The sequence below is a fragment of the Pempheris klunzingeri genome, unplaced genomic scaffold (genome assembly GCF_042242105.1).
Source record: "Pempheris klunzingeri isolate RE-2024b unplaced genomic scaffold, fPemKlu1.hap1 Scaffold_54, whole genome shotgun sequence".
Taxonomy (NCBI): Eukaryota; Metazoa; Chordata; class Actinopteri; order Acropomatiformes; family Pempheridae; genus Pempheris; species Pempheris klunzingeri.
Window position 1 is genome coordinate 72507 of NW_027254958.1, and position 16467 is coordinate 88973.

General features: G+C 39.6%; 1 protein-coding gene across 3 annotated transcripts in view; it reads left to right on the forward strand.

Annotated features, from left to right (window-relative positions):
- Positions 1-16467, forward strand: part of wipi1 (WD repeat domain, phosphoinositide interacting 1) — a 39821-nt gene that overhangs the window by 3846 nt on the left and 19508 nt on the right. For 2 of the 3 annotated variants that reach the window (XM_070856102.1, XM_070856104.1), the window contains 4 exons: positions 5346-5428; positions 6895-7064; positions 10181-10277; positions 13672-13769. In XM_070856102.1, coding sequence (XP_070712203.1) covers positions 5346-5428; positions 6895-7064; positions 10181-10277; positions 13672-13769 — 448 coding nt within the window. The remainder of the gene's footprint in view (positions 1-5345; positions 5429-6894; positions 7065-10180; positions 10278-13671; positions 13770-16467) is intronic. The other variant, XM_070856103.1, reaches the window with a different exon arrangement.

Sequence of the window (16467 nt, forward strand, 5' to 3'; positions counted from 1 at the left end):
TGGGTTTTCAGATTTAGCCTGTATAGTAGTAACAGTTTTCAGACAGCAGAAGAAGGCAGACAGATTTTTGCACTGTCCCCAACATATAATTACTTGTTCTCTCTATGTAATGTGTCATTTCCTCTCCCAAACTTGCATTCAACTCTTTATTTTATAAACAGGGAGGAGATCAGAGAGAAAGCTCACATAATCAGTTTGTGCTGCTGTATTCTCTCTGGGGTTCTGCAGGTTTTGTCATGCTCAGACATCAGATGAGACAGAGCAGGAATGTGCAGCTCTCATGATGGGCAATGTAGGCACAAGTGTAAAAATGATCTGATGTCTCAATAGACTACAGTGTTCATTCAGGGTCAGCAAATGCTGTTTAAGGCTAAATACCAGTAGGTAAGAGACAGGAAAATGAGTTGTTTGCTTGTTTGACAACACATCAAATGAACATTTCTTGAGTTTTGAGGGCTTTGACAACAGACGAGTATTAACAGACATCTCAATTTGAAGATATGTTATTCTGTTTTTTTGTCACATATTCACCCGTTGAAGTTCCTTTTTTAAATTGAATGTTTTGTTGTACTGAGATATTTTTTGTGTCTTCTTACTCTACAAACATACAGTAAGAAAGTATATAATTTGACGTTTTGTTTAATGGTGCTCCAATCAGTTGGCCACTGATCATTATTTGGCCGATATTTGTTCTAAATAGTTTGATCTGTGGCCTTTATAAAGGTTGATCAAAAGAGCCAATCAGGGGCAGTACTATTTGTGAGCAAGGTATGTTGAGCCTAAAGTCGAGGTTTTCAGTGTCACGTAGGTGCCTCTCTTTTAACCTGGCTAAATCACCATGGTAACTTATTCTGCAAACTTAACCTGGTCCAGACCAGGTTATGTTCATGGTTTTAGCTTCAATTGGCTGGAAAAAGCCCCACCAACTTTTTTCAGGTGATATTCTCTATGCTAGTTAAGTCAAGATGTTATACTGTCTATGCAAATCATGATGCAAATGTGTTGAGCTTCACATTATAGCAATGTCACCAAATGAAGTCATGCAGTCATAGTGGCACAAACTGTAGCATTGCATTGTCAGAAGAAAATGCATGAGTTCAGTTGGTGATGAAAATCACCAATAGCACACTCTGACAGCAGATCATCCTCACACTGACTGGGTGATAAAGGCTCAGCAGCACATTTTCCACTATATGAAGAACGTCTTTTTTGCTCAGTGTACTTCAGATAATTATCCTGACATCTTTACTCTCTGAAGGTCAATTCCGTGTTGGAGTAGATTTCTATATACTCCAGACACAGCATGGGTGGCATTAGGTACGTTTATAACTCGGCAAGGCGCCATTTCGCCGCCAGCGATTTCACAGTACACAACATCTTATTAGACTTTGTGGGAGCCACAGAGTTGGTGGTTTGAGTTGTGAATGTTCTACTGGTACTACCACTGCTGCCAATACAATTTTTGATTCTATGTCAGCCTTTACAAGAACTGTCAGTGTTTTCAGTGCAGGACTACTTCTGCAAGTGGAGAAGGCCTATGTCAAACCCTCAGCTAAGTTTGATTAGGTGATTGTTGTACTTGTCTGTGGTTCAAACAAATGTTAGTTGTCCTTATATTTCTTGCAGCAATATGCTATAACTGCTACATTACAGTTTGCGTAAACTACTGGGATTGGAGTTTTGATTCTTGACTGTTCTGCAGTGCAATGCACTTTATCAGTAAAGGGTATTTCAGTTGCAAATGCTACAACTGCCAGTGATTTCAGCCTTGCTTTACTGCTCAGTGCCAAAGTGGTTCAAATGCATAGTTGTCCACACCATGTCATGTGGGATTGGTGGTCTGAAGTACGAATCCTGTCTAGTGCATTTCCTGATGAAAAAAATTACTGACAGAGGTTAATTGTTTCTGAGGTAGTCTTCTATCAGTCTGACCTCTAATGTGTGAAGGAGCGATATCGCAGGTCCTTCCTTCCAGGAGCTGTCAGACTCAGCAGCACTCCTCCCAGTAGACCACACTACACCAAAACTGACAATCTGGCACTATAATGTACACCAACTATTCAGAACAACCTTACACTGTGTAATATATCTATTCGTCTTTTTACTTCACTTCACAATGTGCAATATTTTGTAATATCCCCCACTTGCATACAATATTGTTTCTATTTTTTTTTTATACTTCCTCTACCATAGCTGTACATATTCTTTATATCTCCTCATGTCTGCTGTGACATTGTAAATTTCCCTGTCGTGAGACTGATAAAGGAATATCTTATCTTGTCTTACAGTTTAGTAAAAATATGCTTGCTAATGTACTTTTAGTAATGTTTTTATGACAAAAACAAACAAAAAAATTTTTTTGTGTGTAATAAACCATGGCAATACAATTTTAACAATGGAAATAGAAAACACCCCAGCAAATATGCATTAATACACATGCTGATAATAGCTAAAGAAGTTATATTTGCAATGATAGGAAGGATGATACAACAATAACATTAAGGAATAAATTGTTATTGCTGTTATCATTGCCATCAATAATAACGGTAATGATAACAGCAATAAGGACAATAACGACAACAATAATATTAATCATAAGGAGTAATAATGAACACAAGAGTGTGTGTATATTAAAGATGGCTGGAACTGATTTTAGGGTTAATAGATGCAATCAGTTTTGTCATTGTTATGTGGTCTGTAAAGAGGTCTCTTCATAGTGTTGTGAGATGTTTTTTTCCTGCTTTTCCAGTTTAGGAGGATTGTCTTCTTGGTGACAGTAAGAGGGAGCACTACTTTCATGTTGTGGCTGGGAAGTGCAACTGGTTATAAATTGCCAAACTAGCAGAGCGATGGGGTGGAATCTGACTAGTCTAATATAAGTGACAATTTATTACTGATTTGTTTCCAGCTGTGTGATACCTTTGTCTTTCTGTGAAGTGGTGAACTTCAGTGATTTCTGTCCTGATGGAAATCCGGATCATTCCACAGTGGCATGTATTTACAGGATGTGCGATTGGGTATTTACAAGCTGTGTGAAGTGCATGATTTTGTGAGTTTTCAAACTGCTCTAGCTATTGTAGTGTTCTTGGCAGGTATGGTGGTTTGTGGAGGTGCTGATAAATGGCAGGGTCGAGATATCTAGTTTTTTGCATTGTTATCATTCAATATATAGCCAAGAATAGCATTGTTTGGTGGAATGGATCCACTTAGTCCCAAATTGTAATTGATTGGATAGGAAGTAGCTTTTGAAGTTTGGTGCATCATAACCTCCAAGAAAGTTTTTTGTAATGTGGTCAGTTTAATTCTACGTCTTTTGTTTTTCCAGAAAAATTCAGTTGTTGACAAAGTAATACATTGTCAGTTGAACCATATGGGTGTGTGTGTACTGGAATACTTGATAAAAGGTTATTTATTTTGCTTAGTATTGTCAGTTTGGTAATTCAAATTCCTGATTAGTGAGACTGGATTCATCCATGTTTCTGTCATCTTCTGTTGTTTTGATGAGTGGGTTGAAATTTAAGTGCAAAAGGTCTGACAGCTTGTGGGAAATATTAATACCAAGGTATCTTATGGTGTCTGTGGAGGGAGGGATGGGACGTGGCAGGGCTGCTAGAGTCCAACTCCTTATGGAGACTTGTAACAGTTTTGATATAGATTTTGAGTAAATTTTAAGAGAATCTTCTGAATAGATTCATGGTTTCTTGTAGTTGGATTTGTGGGTTCTGTTAGTAGGGTAAGGATGTCATTCATTAATTGTAATTAATTGTACTCCTTTAATGTAATTGTTCTGGTGGACTGCAGCAGTAAGTGGTTCAATATGCAGAGAGATGGAGAGGTTGGGTATCCTTGTTTCGTCCTCCTGTGCAATGTTTGATCTAGTTGATAAGTCACTTTCTGAAAACCAACTTTGTCTAAAACGGTGAAGAAAATGTCTAAATGACTCAATTAAGCTTTCTCTGCATCTAATGAAGCTATTGTCCATATTGTTCTGAGTTACCTGATGCATTGTACTAAATAGCTGTGTGTTATTGTATTGTGCAGTATTGTATTGACTTCCTTTGCTAAAACCTGTTTGATCAGTGTCAATTATAGATGGACTGGCAGTTGCAATTCTAAAGGAAAATGCTGTACTGATGATTGTTATGTGTGCCACTTACAGACAAAGAGCAATAGGGAGCGGTGGAATCTTCATCAGGTTTCAATATTGACATAATGTTACTGTGTCATTCTGAAAAACAAGTGAAATGGTTTCCCAGAAATGTCTAAAGAAACTCAGTCAGGAACCCATATGGACCTGGTGTTTTATTGGATGCTTTTTATATCATTGAGGTCTGATGTATATAAATCATGGTAGAATGCTTGAAAGGGTGTTATGTCTTCTGGTGAGATAACGAGCTTCCCTGCTGAGTTTTTTTATAGCTGAAATGTTGTTATTTTACTTCTATTGTTGATGACTTGCAAAAAAATTCCCTGATTTAGTGTTACATTCAGAATGCTTGTGTTTTAGTCCCTGGATTAAAACCTGTATTTATTTATTTGTTAAGTCAGAAATATAAGTTTTTTTTCTTCCATAGCAGTTTTTGCATAGGTATTTTCTAACTGTTGTAGATTGATTCCATGTGTTGTGCCTGTTTTCTTCTTGTCAGGGTTATTTTGTCAGACTTAGCAAAGCTACTACAAAGCCAAGATCCAGCATTATACCAACTCTTTTCACAGACTGAATGGTACCCCTTGAGTTGAGTAAATTGAACTTCATGTGTAAGATTGGTGGAGTGCACCTTAAACCTATCTACCTAGGTCTAACTGAACTTGTAGTTTTCAGCTGTTTCCCATGGCCTTACTCAGCAGATAATTTTCTGTTAGCTCTGTTCACATGACCGAAATTGCATACTTAGGTCACTTGATAGCAACTGAACTACTGCATCAGCAAATTTTTTTGAGGAAGACTGTTAGATGGGATTAAAAGCTCCAGAAAAACTACTAAGAAATGGGCCATTTTTTGTCAAATCACTTTTATTTGTTGTGAGGGTTTTCTGATTTTAACTTTAGCTGCACATTCTTATACAGTACATCTCAAATTTCACCACAAGGGGGCTCCCTATAGGACAGACCAGGGTAGACAATGTAATGGTGTAGACCTGAGTGCAGCCCAAATCACTTTACATCATATCATGTCAAATCTTCTCTGTATTTCCAGTGCAAGAAAATTAGACAGATTCATTCTTTTCATGCGAATAACGTCTGTAATTAATATACTGAGAGAAATTGGAGGTTCATAGATGTCTTCCAGTACTGATAGTAGATGTTCATGTGTGTGTGTGTCTTTGTATATGTATGTATTGCAGGTCACTGGCTTTGGGAACCCCTACTGGCTACAAGCTGTTTTCTTTGACCATGGTGGAAAACCTGGACTGTATTCATGAGAGTGGTCAGTATGGAATTCTGACTTAACACTTTGCATCACGTGGGTTAAACATTCATCCACATTTAGTTGAGAATTACATCTCAGTTTAAAAGTTATTAAACAAATGCTTTCTCTGGGAAATTGGCTAATCGTATAACACAGTCCATTCAAAGCTGTCACTGGGAATTCACTATGATTATCTTGTAATCTTTCCCATTTGCCAACAACAAAAAAAGATGGATAGATAAAGATAGACATTTAACAGCAAAGTGCTCCACAACATCACCAACAATTAAGAATTAAGTGCAACAAAATGTGTACACTGCCTGCCATGCCTGCCTTAGGTTATTGTCCATCATCTTTCCTTTCTATCCTCTGATTATATTAATGTTTACACCTAATGACAAATTGCCAAATTTCCTTTTTATGACATTAACCCGTGTGCTGTCACTCTGCTGAAAGGCTTAATTTGTCTTCCCCATTGCTGCTTTTCTCAATTTTTCCATGGTTTTATCATTTGGAAAACTATTGATACATTTTGTTGGTATAACATTGTCCGTCAAAACATTCTCTGAGACACACTGATTCATCATTCCATGTCTGGATGGTTCTCAACTTAGGCTTGCTAGTTTTAAGCTGCTGTTTATAGAGATGGACCAGGTGGACAGGTTATTCACTAAATATGAAACTAAAATACAGAAAATATACTTAACTACAGGTGTACAAGTGACCTTACATTATTAAAAGTGCAACACAACCTTTTTTGTATGTCTTGGTAAATAGTGGTATTTACTGTATTTTGTTGCTGCCTCCCACCTAACAAATCAACTTTGTAGGGTATTTTCAATTCCTACATCCTCACAGATTGTATATTTTTCACCTGTTTTGATTCTTTGCTGTCTGGTGGGGTAGTGGAAGGTAAAATTGTGAGGAAGATGCAACCTGTAATATGCTTTGAGAATACAGTAGCAATACACATCTGAACCAGATATCATACAATTACAGGAAGTTCTAGCATAGTATTAGGGAGAGAGGATACGAGAGGCCAGCACCAGAAGCACACCAGTCTATAAACCAATTGGATGCAAGTATAGGGAAATGCTCAATGCAACAGAATGTAAGAATGTCATGTATAGTTCTTTTAGTGCCTTTGCATAAATGCAACGTGAAATCAAAACTCACCGTCTCAAATGCATACAATGTCACTAGCTTTGAAAATGCCCTGAGATTCATCCTAGGGGCCCTACAATGTCTCTACAGAATTTCATGGTAATCCATCCAATGGTTATTGAGATATTTCACTGCAAGCCAGAAATGTCAACCTGCTCGTAGCATTTGAAGTTTAGGGTTTGTTTTGAATGTGCATTAGTCATGTCCTTGTGTTGTCATACTGCCCTTTTATGTTTGTCTGTCACAGAAAAACAATTAAAGCTAAATGAAAAAAAAAGTTTGTGGATCATCAAAATCATTTGCTCCCTGTTCTCCCCCAGCAGAAACTTCAGATGTCTACATCGCAGAGCGTCTATTCTCTAGTAGTTTGGTAGTCGTGGTGAGCTCCGCCATGCCACAGCGCATGAACATCTATCATTTCAAAAAGGGTACAGAGATCTGCAACTACAGCTACCCTAACAACATCCTAGCTGTCAAGCTCAACAGACAGGTGAGCTACCCTATTTCACACCCACAGCCCTTGAATAGTACAGTGTATCCATGTAATTCATCACATTTAGGGAGTTATTTACACACTTGAGCCTCCCAGAGCTTAAGTTGACTGTTCATCTGACCACCCTTAGTTACGCCTTGCAGGCTTTCTGTTATTAAACAATGTAGGTACAATGCAGGAGCCTCTCATATCTAGCTGGGAACTATCAGTTTCACTGCCGAAAATGACAACAGCTAATATCAGCTCCATGAGTTGGCCTCCATTTGACTTTTTCACTGTTTCACTCATTTTAAAATGGTAACCCTTTTAGAGACGAAAGTTAATAGGTCCCAGGAAATTCAGCATCGTCACCAGTTGCTGATGCATTTTGAAGACATGGAAATTAAGAAGCTGCATTGTTCTCATGTTGCAATGTAGAGTTAGTTAGTCCGAGTATTATGATTATGTTAAGAGTCTAATCGTACATTTTTCCTCACCCATCTGCAGCAATATTAGATGCTAGAGCAACTGCTATGGTGATCCCTTTACTCCAAATGGTTCTCATTCCCAGGCTGGCAAATACTAACACGCCATTAGCATTTGTACAAGACACACTGGCCCCTGTCCTTGACGTGAGTGTACTGGACCTTTATTATTATGATAAATGATAACAAAGTTAATAAAGATAATAAATGTTCTGAAATGACCGCAGTTTCATTAGGTTTAGACACTAAAACTACGTGGTCAGGTTTAGAAAATTATCATGCTTTGGTTTAAAATGTTACAGTTGACTTTCCTTGGTGAAAGTCCTATTTAAGTGGTTAAGTGCAGAGAAATGTATATATATATACAGGTAATATACAAATAACAGTGAGGGATAGATATGACAGCTAACAGCACTCACTGAAAATGAAGGTTGCCTTACAGATGTCAGACTGTTAAAGAAACCAAGCCCACACACTGAGACCCTTTTGATTGACTACAAACCATTTTATTCAATGTTGAGTTTTTCTTATTTATATCACTGTGGTGCAAGCTGCAAGCAAGAAGCTGTTCTAGAGCCTGCTGATTCTAGAGCCTCCTAGAGGGGGGTAAACATTCTTTTGCAGATGTGACAGGTGTCCAAGACGTTGCTCCACAACCGCTACAGCCGCTTGTGCTCAACAGTCTCATTGATGGGGTGTGAGTGAGAAATTTTTATGCTCTTAAAGAAAGTAACAGACTAATAACAGACTAATTTGTAGGCATATAGTCCTGTGTATGATTAAACTATTATATCAGGTGCTAATGATCAAAATATGTGTAAGGGGATTAAAACTGGGTGATGAACAGCTGTACTAAAAAGGTGAGAGTGAGCATAGCAGTAAGACACAAGGCATCCGGCATCAATAAGGTTTCTCACAGGCAGAAATTTCTGCAAATTGAGTTGAGGATTTGGTCACAGTTAGTTGTCTTAGTTGTCTTTGCAGCGTGACAATAACATCAAATATACAACTAGTCTTAAGGAATTTTTTGCAACAGATGGTATGGCCACCACAGAGCTTTGATCTCAATTTCCATCCATCCATCCATCCATCTTCTTCTGCTTATTCGGGGTCAGGTTACAGTGGCAACAGGACAAGCAGGGCACTCCAGACATCCGTCTTCCAAGCAACGCTTTCTAGCTCCACCTGGGGGAACCTGAGGGATGTCCTCCCAGTTGGACGTGCCCAGAAGACCTCTAAAGGGGAGATGCCCAGGTGGCATTCCAACCAGACGCCTGAACCACCTCATCTGGCTCCTTTCAATGCAAAGGAGCAGCGGCTCTACTCCGAGCTCCCCCCGATGTCCGAGCTCCTCATCCTATCTTTAATCTTATCTTTTGTTATACAGAGACTGGATGGCTCGTATCAATGAATCCAACTGGCCCCATACTCCCACAATCCCGGATTCACAGAGGGACACGGTCATAAGCCTTCTCCAAGTCCACAAAGCACATGTAGACTCAATGGGCAAACTCCCATGACCCCTCCAACAATGCTGCAAGGGTAAAGAGTGTGTCCACTGTTCCACGATCAGGACGAAATCTGCATTGTTCCTCTTGAATCCGATGTTCGACAGTCAGTGAGAGCCTCCTTTTCAGCACCCTGGAGTAGACTTTCCTGGGGAGGCTGAGCAGTGTGATACCTTAATAATTGGAGCATACCCTCCAGTTCCCTTTTTTGAAAATGGGGACCAAAACTGGTCTGGTCTGCCACTCCACAGGTACTATCCCTGACCTCAACACGACATTGAAGAGGTGTGTCAACCAAGACAGCCCAACAGAGCCGTCAGCATCTCAGGATGAAACTCATCCACCCCTGGCACCTTGCCACCAAGGAGCTTCTTAACAACCTGGGAGACCTCTTCCAGGGATATGGTTGAGGCTTCCCCAAGTCTTCAGACTCTGCCTCCTCCGCAGAGGATGTGTTGGTCAGGTTCAGGAGTTCCTCAAAGTGTTCTTTCCACCACCTGACGATACCCTTAGTTCAGGCCAGCAGTTCTCCTCCCTGGTTTAGCACAGAGTGAGCCACGCCCTGCTTTCCCTTACTGAGCTGCCGAACAGTTTTCCAGAACTTCCTTGTGGCCACCCAAAAGTCTTCTCCATAGCCTCCCTGAAGTCCTCCCACACCGGGGTTTTTGCTTCAGTCAGTTTTGAATGGCAGAAATGCAGGAATAACCTTAATGCAGGGAACAACTGTTATGCAAGATTCATGAAACAACATACCTGCCAAGTACCTTAAAAAACTGTGTGCAAGGGTACCTAGGAGAATGATTGCTAATTGCAAAGCCTGCTAATAACAGTTCACAGGTGAAGGAGGTCATATTCCATACTTTTGGTTAAGAAATCCAAATATATACATTACTTCACTGCTTCACATTACTCAAATCTGTGGGTTAAAGGTAAGGTAGGACTGTTGACAAAAATATGATCTCTGCATATTGAACAAAATTGTTTCATGTCACTGTAAACAGCTATGAACTATGAAATTGATTGTGAAAAGTTGTTGTGATATACAGTGAGTACAATGAGTGGTATTTCACTGAGGTGGGCCAAAGAAGCAAGCACTGTCTACATTGGAATGTAATGACCTGAGGTTTGCTCTGTTTTGCAGAGGCTCGTGGTGTGCCTTGAAGAGTCCATTTATATTCACAATATTAAAGACATGAAGCTGCTCAAGACTCTGCTCAACACTCCGTCCAACTCCTCCGGTAAGACATTAGTACAGAGATGGGAACAGCAATTGTGTGGTTCTTACACACAAACACACATTCTGTGGGCTCTTAAACTGAAATTCCATTTTATTAAGACTTATTGCCATTAGTTATATACTTTATACACAATGTTAATTGCTGAGGAACACAGTTACAGTGGGTACGGAAAGTATTCAGACCCCTTCACTTTTTCCACATTTTGTGCTCTAGAGCAGGTTTTCATCCAGGATGTCTCTGTACTTTGCTGCATTCATCTTTCCCTCTATCCTGACTAGTCTCCTAGTTCCTGCTGCTGAAAAACATCCCCACAGCATGATGCTGCCACCACCATGCTTCATGCTTCACCTGGCATTTGCCAGGTGATGAGCGGTGCCTGGTTTCCTCCAGACGTGACGCTTGGCATTCAGGCCAAATAGTTCTATCTTGGTTTCATCAGACCAGAGAATCTTGTTTCTCATGGTCTGAGAGTCGTTTAGGTGCCTTTTGGCAAACTCTAAGCGGGCTGTCATGTGCCTTTTACTGAGGAGAGGCTTCCGTCTGGCCACTCTACCATAAAGGCCTGATTGGTGGAGTGCTGCAGAGATGGTTGTCCTTCTGGAAGGTTCTCCCATTTCCTCAGAGCTGGAGCTCTGTCAGAGTGACCATTGGGTTCTTGGTCACCTCCCTGACCAAGGCCCTTCTCCCCCGATTGCTCAGTTTGGACAGGCAGCCAGCTCTAGGAAGAGTCCTGGTGGTTCTGAACTTCTTCCATTTACGATTGATGGAGGCCACTGTGCTCTTCGGGGCCTTCAATGCTGCAGAAATTTTTCTGTACCCTTCCCCAGATCTGTGCCTCGATACAATCCTGTCTTGGAGGTCTACAGACAATTCCTTTGACTTCATGGCTTGGTTTCTGCTCTGACATGCACTGTCAGCTGTGAGACCTTATATAGACAGGTGTGTGCCTTTCCAAATCAAATCCAATCAATTGAATTTACCACAGGTGGACTCCAGTCAAGTTGTAGAAACATCTCAAGGACGATCAGTGGAAACAGGATGCACCTGAGCTCAGTTTTGAGTGTCATAGCAAAGGGTGTGAATACTTATGTACATGTGATATTTGCAAAAATTTCTAAAAAACTTTTTTCACTTTGTCATTATGGGGTATTGATGAGGAAAAACAAGAATTTAATCCATTTCGGAATAAGGCTGTAACATAACAAAATGTGGAAAAAGTGAAGGGGTCTGAATACTTTCCGTACCCACTGTATATCATTAAAGAAGTCTGACTGGGCAAGAAACACAAGCAGTCAGACTAATGGACAGTTTGTAAACAAACCCTCTGGTGAAGGACTTAAAACAAACTAAAGTGAAATAAAATACAAGTTTTGATATTTACCCCAAACTTCTTATAGATTGCTTAAATTTCATTTCACCTCCTTCCTCCCTCTTTGTCCTGGTCAGTTAAGTCACTGCTTCAGTATTTACTCAACTTGATAAATAGTTTGATCAACTTGTACCCAAGATGGATATGTTGTTTTAATGTCACATGTCAATACTGAGTGGGATGTCTGTTTTTAGTGTGCTGCTGCTGTTCCACTAAATGTTATGTCATATACCAAGTCCCACCAGCATATACACATTTTTACTGGTATATGGTGTTACTGGCTATGGTATGCTATTTATAATTGACATATCACTCATGCACCACTCTCCAGTGACATACCAATCTTTTGCCATCCTTGTTTAGGGTCGTCACGTTGGCCGCCAGAGCTGATCACGCCCACTCTAGTTAATGCTTCAAATTCCACCAGAAGCGCCGCAGTGCTTTTCAGAAGCAGCTCTCCACTCAAAATACGCACCTGGTCAATTTTTTGATGGAAGCTACGGACTGGCAGCATTAAGCATCACAGAGCTGATGAGCTGGGCAGGGAGTCAGACATAGAAACGGCACAGAGAAACCAGTAAATTTTCAAAGACTTTCAATAAATAGTGTGTCCCATCACCACGTCATTATTATTTTATAATCAGTGGCACCAGGCCAGATGTCAACTGGTCAGAGGGTTTATCTAACACAATGGACAGCAAGAGGTTAATCTTGGAGGTGGACAAACACTTTTCATTTTAGCTTACCATCTGGAGGCTACAGCACAACAAAGTAGGAAATGCCTGCCATAAACAAAGTTAAAATAGACAAAATAATACATGTAGCCTTCTTGCTCATGTTAGAAGCATGAAAAATCAACAAATCTGAGCACGTAAAACGCCCCCTCCTGAAACTCTTATCAATATGAAGCTGCAATTACCTGATCCATAACTACTGTACAACTTTACAGATAGATACTTTAAGTCATCCCCTTGGGGAAATTCAGGTAGTCGAACATAGTCAACTGACAAACAATGAAATAGACAAATAATAAATAATAAGTCAGTGAAACAGTAAATTCAGTATACTTACAGTATACATAGTATAGATAGTATACTATACAGTATACTTGCATTTCATTTTACATGATCTATCTAATGACATGAGTATATGATAATAAGTTGAACGAAAGTGGCACACCAATAGTAAAGCGTGACATAACACTCATTGCATCCATCAATCCATCCATTCATTTTCTCAAATCACAGTGGTTTGCAGGCTAAGCAAGGTTCCTAAGCAGATGTCCTTCTGTCCAGAAACGTTTACCAGCTCCTCCTGTGTTCTGCTACCCAAAGCACTTGACACTGCACCAATCCACCTTTCCATCTCACACACCACGCATGAACAAGACAACAATGTACTAGAACTCCTTTACTCGGGGCAACAAATCATTTCCAACCCAGAGGGAACAATTCACCATTTTCCTAAAGAGAGCCATGGCCTCAGATTTGGAGATGCTGATTCTCATCCTGACTGCTTCACACTCAGATGCAGACTGCCCCAGTGTATGCTGAAGTTCACGGTCTGATGAAGCCAGCAGATACACATCATCTGCAAAAAGCAGAGACGCAACTGACTCCTCTCCCTGGCTGCACCTTGAGATCCTGCCCATGAATATCACAGATTTGACAAGGGACAACACCCAATGAAAAGGTGTTTGAGAATACGTCACAGTATGTCATCATTGGCAGATGATATTCACAAGAGTGAATATCCCGACAAAGGTTTTAATCCCTTCTCTTGGATTTGGTAATCATACAGGCATAGACCTTAACCACTGTCTGTAAAACTGTCTGTGCTTAACCCTGGTTCACAAACAGTTCATTAATTTTTTGCTAGTTTGAATATTGGAGTGGTTTATCAGTCTTGGTCCTCTACCTACTAAGTGGTAGTTGAGTTCACTGGCTAACAGTTCTCACATTTGTCATGAACCCTTTTTCAGGTTGAAATTGACAACTATTGTTTCTCCTTTCTCTTGTCTCACAGGTCTCTGTGCTCTTTCTATCAACCACTCCAACTCTTACCTGTCATATCCTGGCAGTGCCACAATTGGAGAGATCATAGTGTATGATACCAACAATTTGGTAAGACACATGTCATGCCATCATGTTTTCCTCAGTAATTTGAAATGGAGTTGGCTGAGTTTATTACAGTTAATTTGATTGTTGTATTTCATTCAGAAAAAGGCAGTAATGGCTAGTGGCTGAGTGCATCTATACACTAATATTTTTGGTGGTAATAATTATTCTATATTACTGTGTTGAAAGTGCATTTCTACAGCAGCATATTGTAGCAACCATTACAAAAATGTCTGCTCAGCTTCCCATTCGCCATTAAACCAAGAAGAACTATACATCACTATCATAATAGTTTCTTGCTAATACACAGTAGTAACATTTTTGTTATAAGATCACTATATCTTGTTACTTTGGAAAATCCTTGTGCTACTACACAATACCAACATATCTCATACAAACATGGCATCTTTGCATTCACAATCTGTTGGTATCCACATATGTATTTCTTTGGTTTGCAGAGGAACACAACAATATCTGAAAAAATACTGAATTCTAGCTAATTCCACACAAATCCAAAAATGGCATGGACAATATTATTTCCATCGTTTTAGAAATTGCAAGACATAATCGAAAAGCAGGTGATTCAGCTTGAACTCACCTGTGGTCAACCTGCAATCTAATGATTACACATTCAACCAGTGGAGCAAAGTACTGTTTCAACTTGTGCTATTCGTTACCATCTCAATGAAAGGGGGCTCTATGGTCAGAGACCAAGGAGATTTATTGATTTAAAGGGATATGTTAAGTTCTGAATCAAAAACAATACCTTTAATTTTAACAATAGAATAAGAAATAATAGAGACCAAACACGTACACAATTGTTTTTCTTTTATGTGTAAAAGGGCCAATATTTTTGGCCACTACTGCATCTCTAAGAAACTTTTGTCCCTGAACACCAAACTAATTTATCCTATTAAAAAAAAAACTTATCTCGTTCTAACATTATAAGTTGGTATGTTGTTATGAAGAGGAACTATAATGTTGTTATAATGTGAAAAATAACAATGTGAATAAAAAAAACAAAAATAACATCCAAGTAAATATCCTTTAGGATGAGGGCAACTGTGGTAGAGTGGGTCGTTCATCAATCGGAAGGTAGCTGGTTTGATCCCCGGCTCCTATGAGTCAGCATGTCGAAGTGTCCTTGGGCAAGTTGTCTTCACTTTTAAATTGAATGGAATTTGACTCGTGTTGTCTGACACTGTTCGCACTAATGGTACCTTCCCTGTTGTCTGTTTGTATGACACCTTAGATTTGAGATATTTTTTCTGTTACCTGAAGCTTTTGTTCATGGTAATGGTGCCATTTTCCACAATTGTCTAAGAACTGATGCTGCGGTTTCAGGGTGTCCTAAGATACACAATATACAGTATCAGTGAGGTATAGTGGGTGCATACCAGGGAGGAAGAAACTTCCAACATATTATACAAGGTCTGACTAATGTAATAGTCTGATGGTGAGTAGTTGTGATACTGTAAGGTTGGACATGTGATACCAGGAGAAGTTAATCTTTCATAACGATCCAGGCTGGGAAAGCCTACTTGTTTTTAAAAGAATCATTTGTGCTTATATCCTTGTAAACACAAGTTTAAAGCTTCCCAGTTTGTTCCAGTATGTGGTGTTTGCTCACGGCAACCAGTTCTTATTGTTCGTCCACTGCCAAGCGAAACCATGTAATGTTTTTGCTCAGATTCAGACATCAGGTGTCTTCTTACCTGGAAATACGTCAGCTGATACAGGTGACACACGTGACACCTGTAGTCACGTCACGGCCATGCCTCCAGATTTTCCTTATGTTTCTAGTGTCCTACCCTCCCGCTGTATGGTTGGGTTGTGTATGTGAATGCGAAGTGGGCATGGCACTCTGTTCATCTCTTTGTTAAACTGTTTCTTTGTTAGACTATCTTGACTAACTCAATGCCATATGCTATGGAGATGTTACGTTTTTAGTGCATATGGTGTATGATTGCCTGATATCTAATTTTAATAGCTTTGATGGTTATGAAATTCAAATGGCACTTTGACATTGTTGCATATTGAGTTACTTTTTAATTAGTAGAAGTCACTATTTTGCATCTTTTGAAAAAAAAAAAAAATTAACCCAAGTTGATTCTGGAATCATACTAAATTTTACATTTGGGGCTTCCCTCTTTTATACACAATCCATCCAATCTGTTAGCGGCAGGCAGTCCACACTCCCTAGCCAGATTTTGCTCAGGGTGCACAAATAATGTCCCCAGGTGGACAAAACAAAGTCCTGAGGTGGAAAAATAAAGTCCTACAATGGACAAAACCACAACCCTCCACTAATTGGGTTCAACTTGTGGATAAACGCTTAAATTGTACTGATAAAATTCTCTGATTGGCCTTTGAACTAACCGAACCAAGGTAACTGGTACTCTGCCAACCATCCATCTAGGCCTGCACAGCCTTCCCTTTCTGTCCCTCTCACTGGCATGTTGTGCTCCATTCAGCTGTGCATACACAATACATTGAAAGTTGTAGCAGGTGCTCAAACTGAGATTGCATATGACATATACAGTAATTTGGTTTCACATGGTGCAAATAACAGAATCCTTTTATTATATTTTAACCAAAAGCACTTATTATCCAAACACACTTTAAACAGATTGAATAACTGCTCTTAGCACTTCACCTCTTCTAACAAAAATGTTAGTATGTTATCATGATATATCAGTAGATT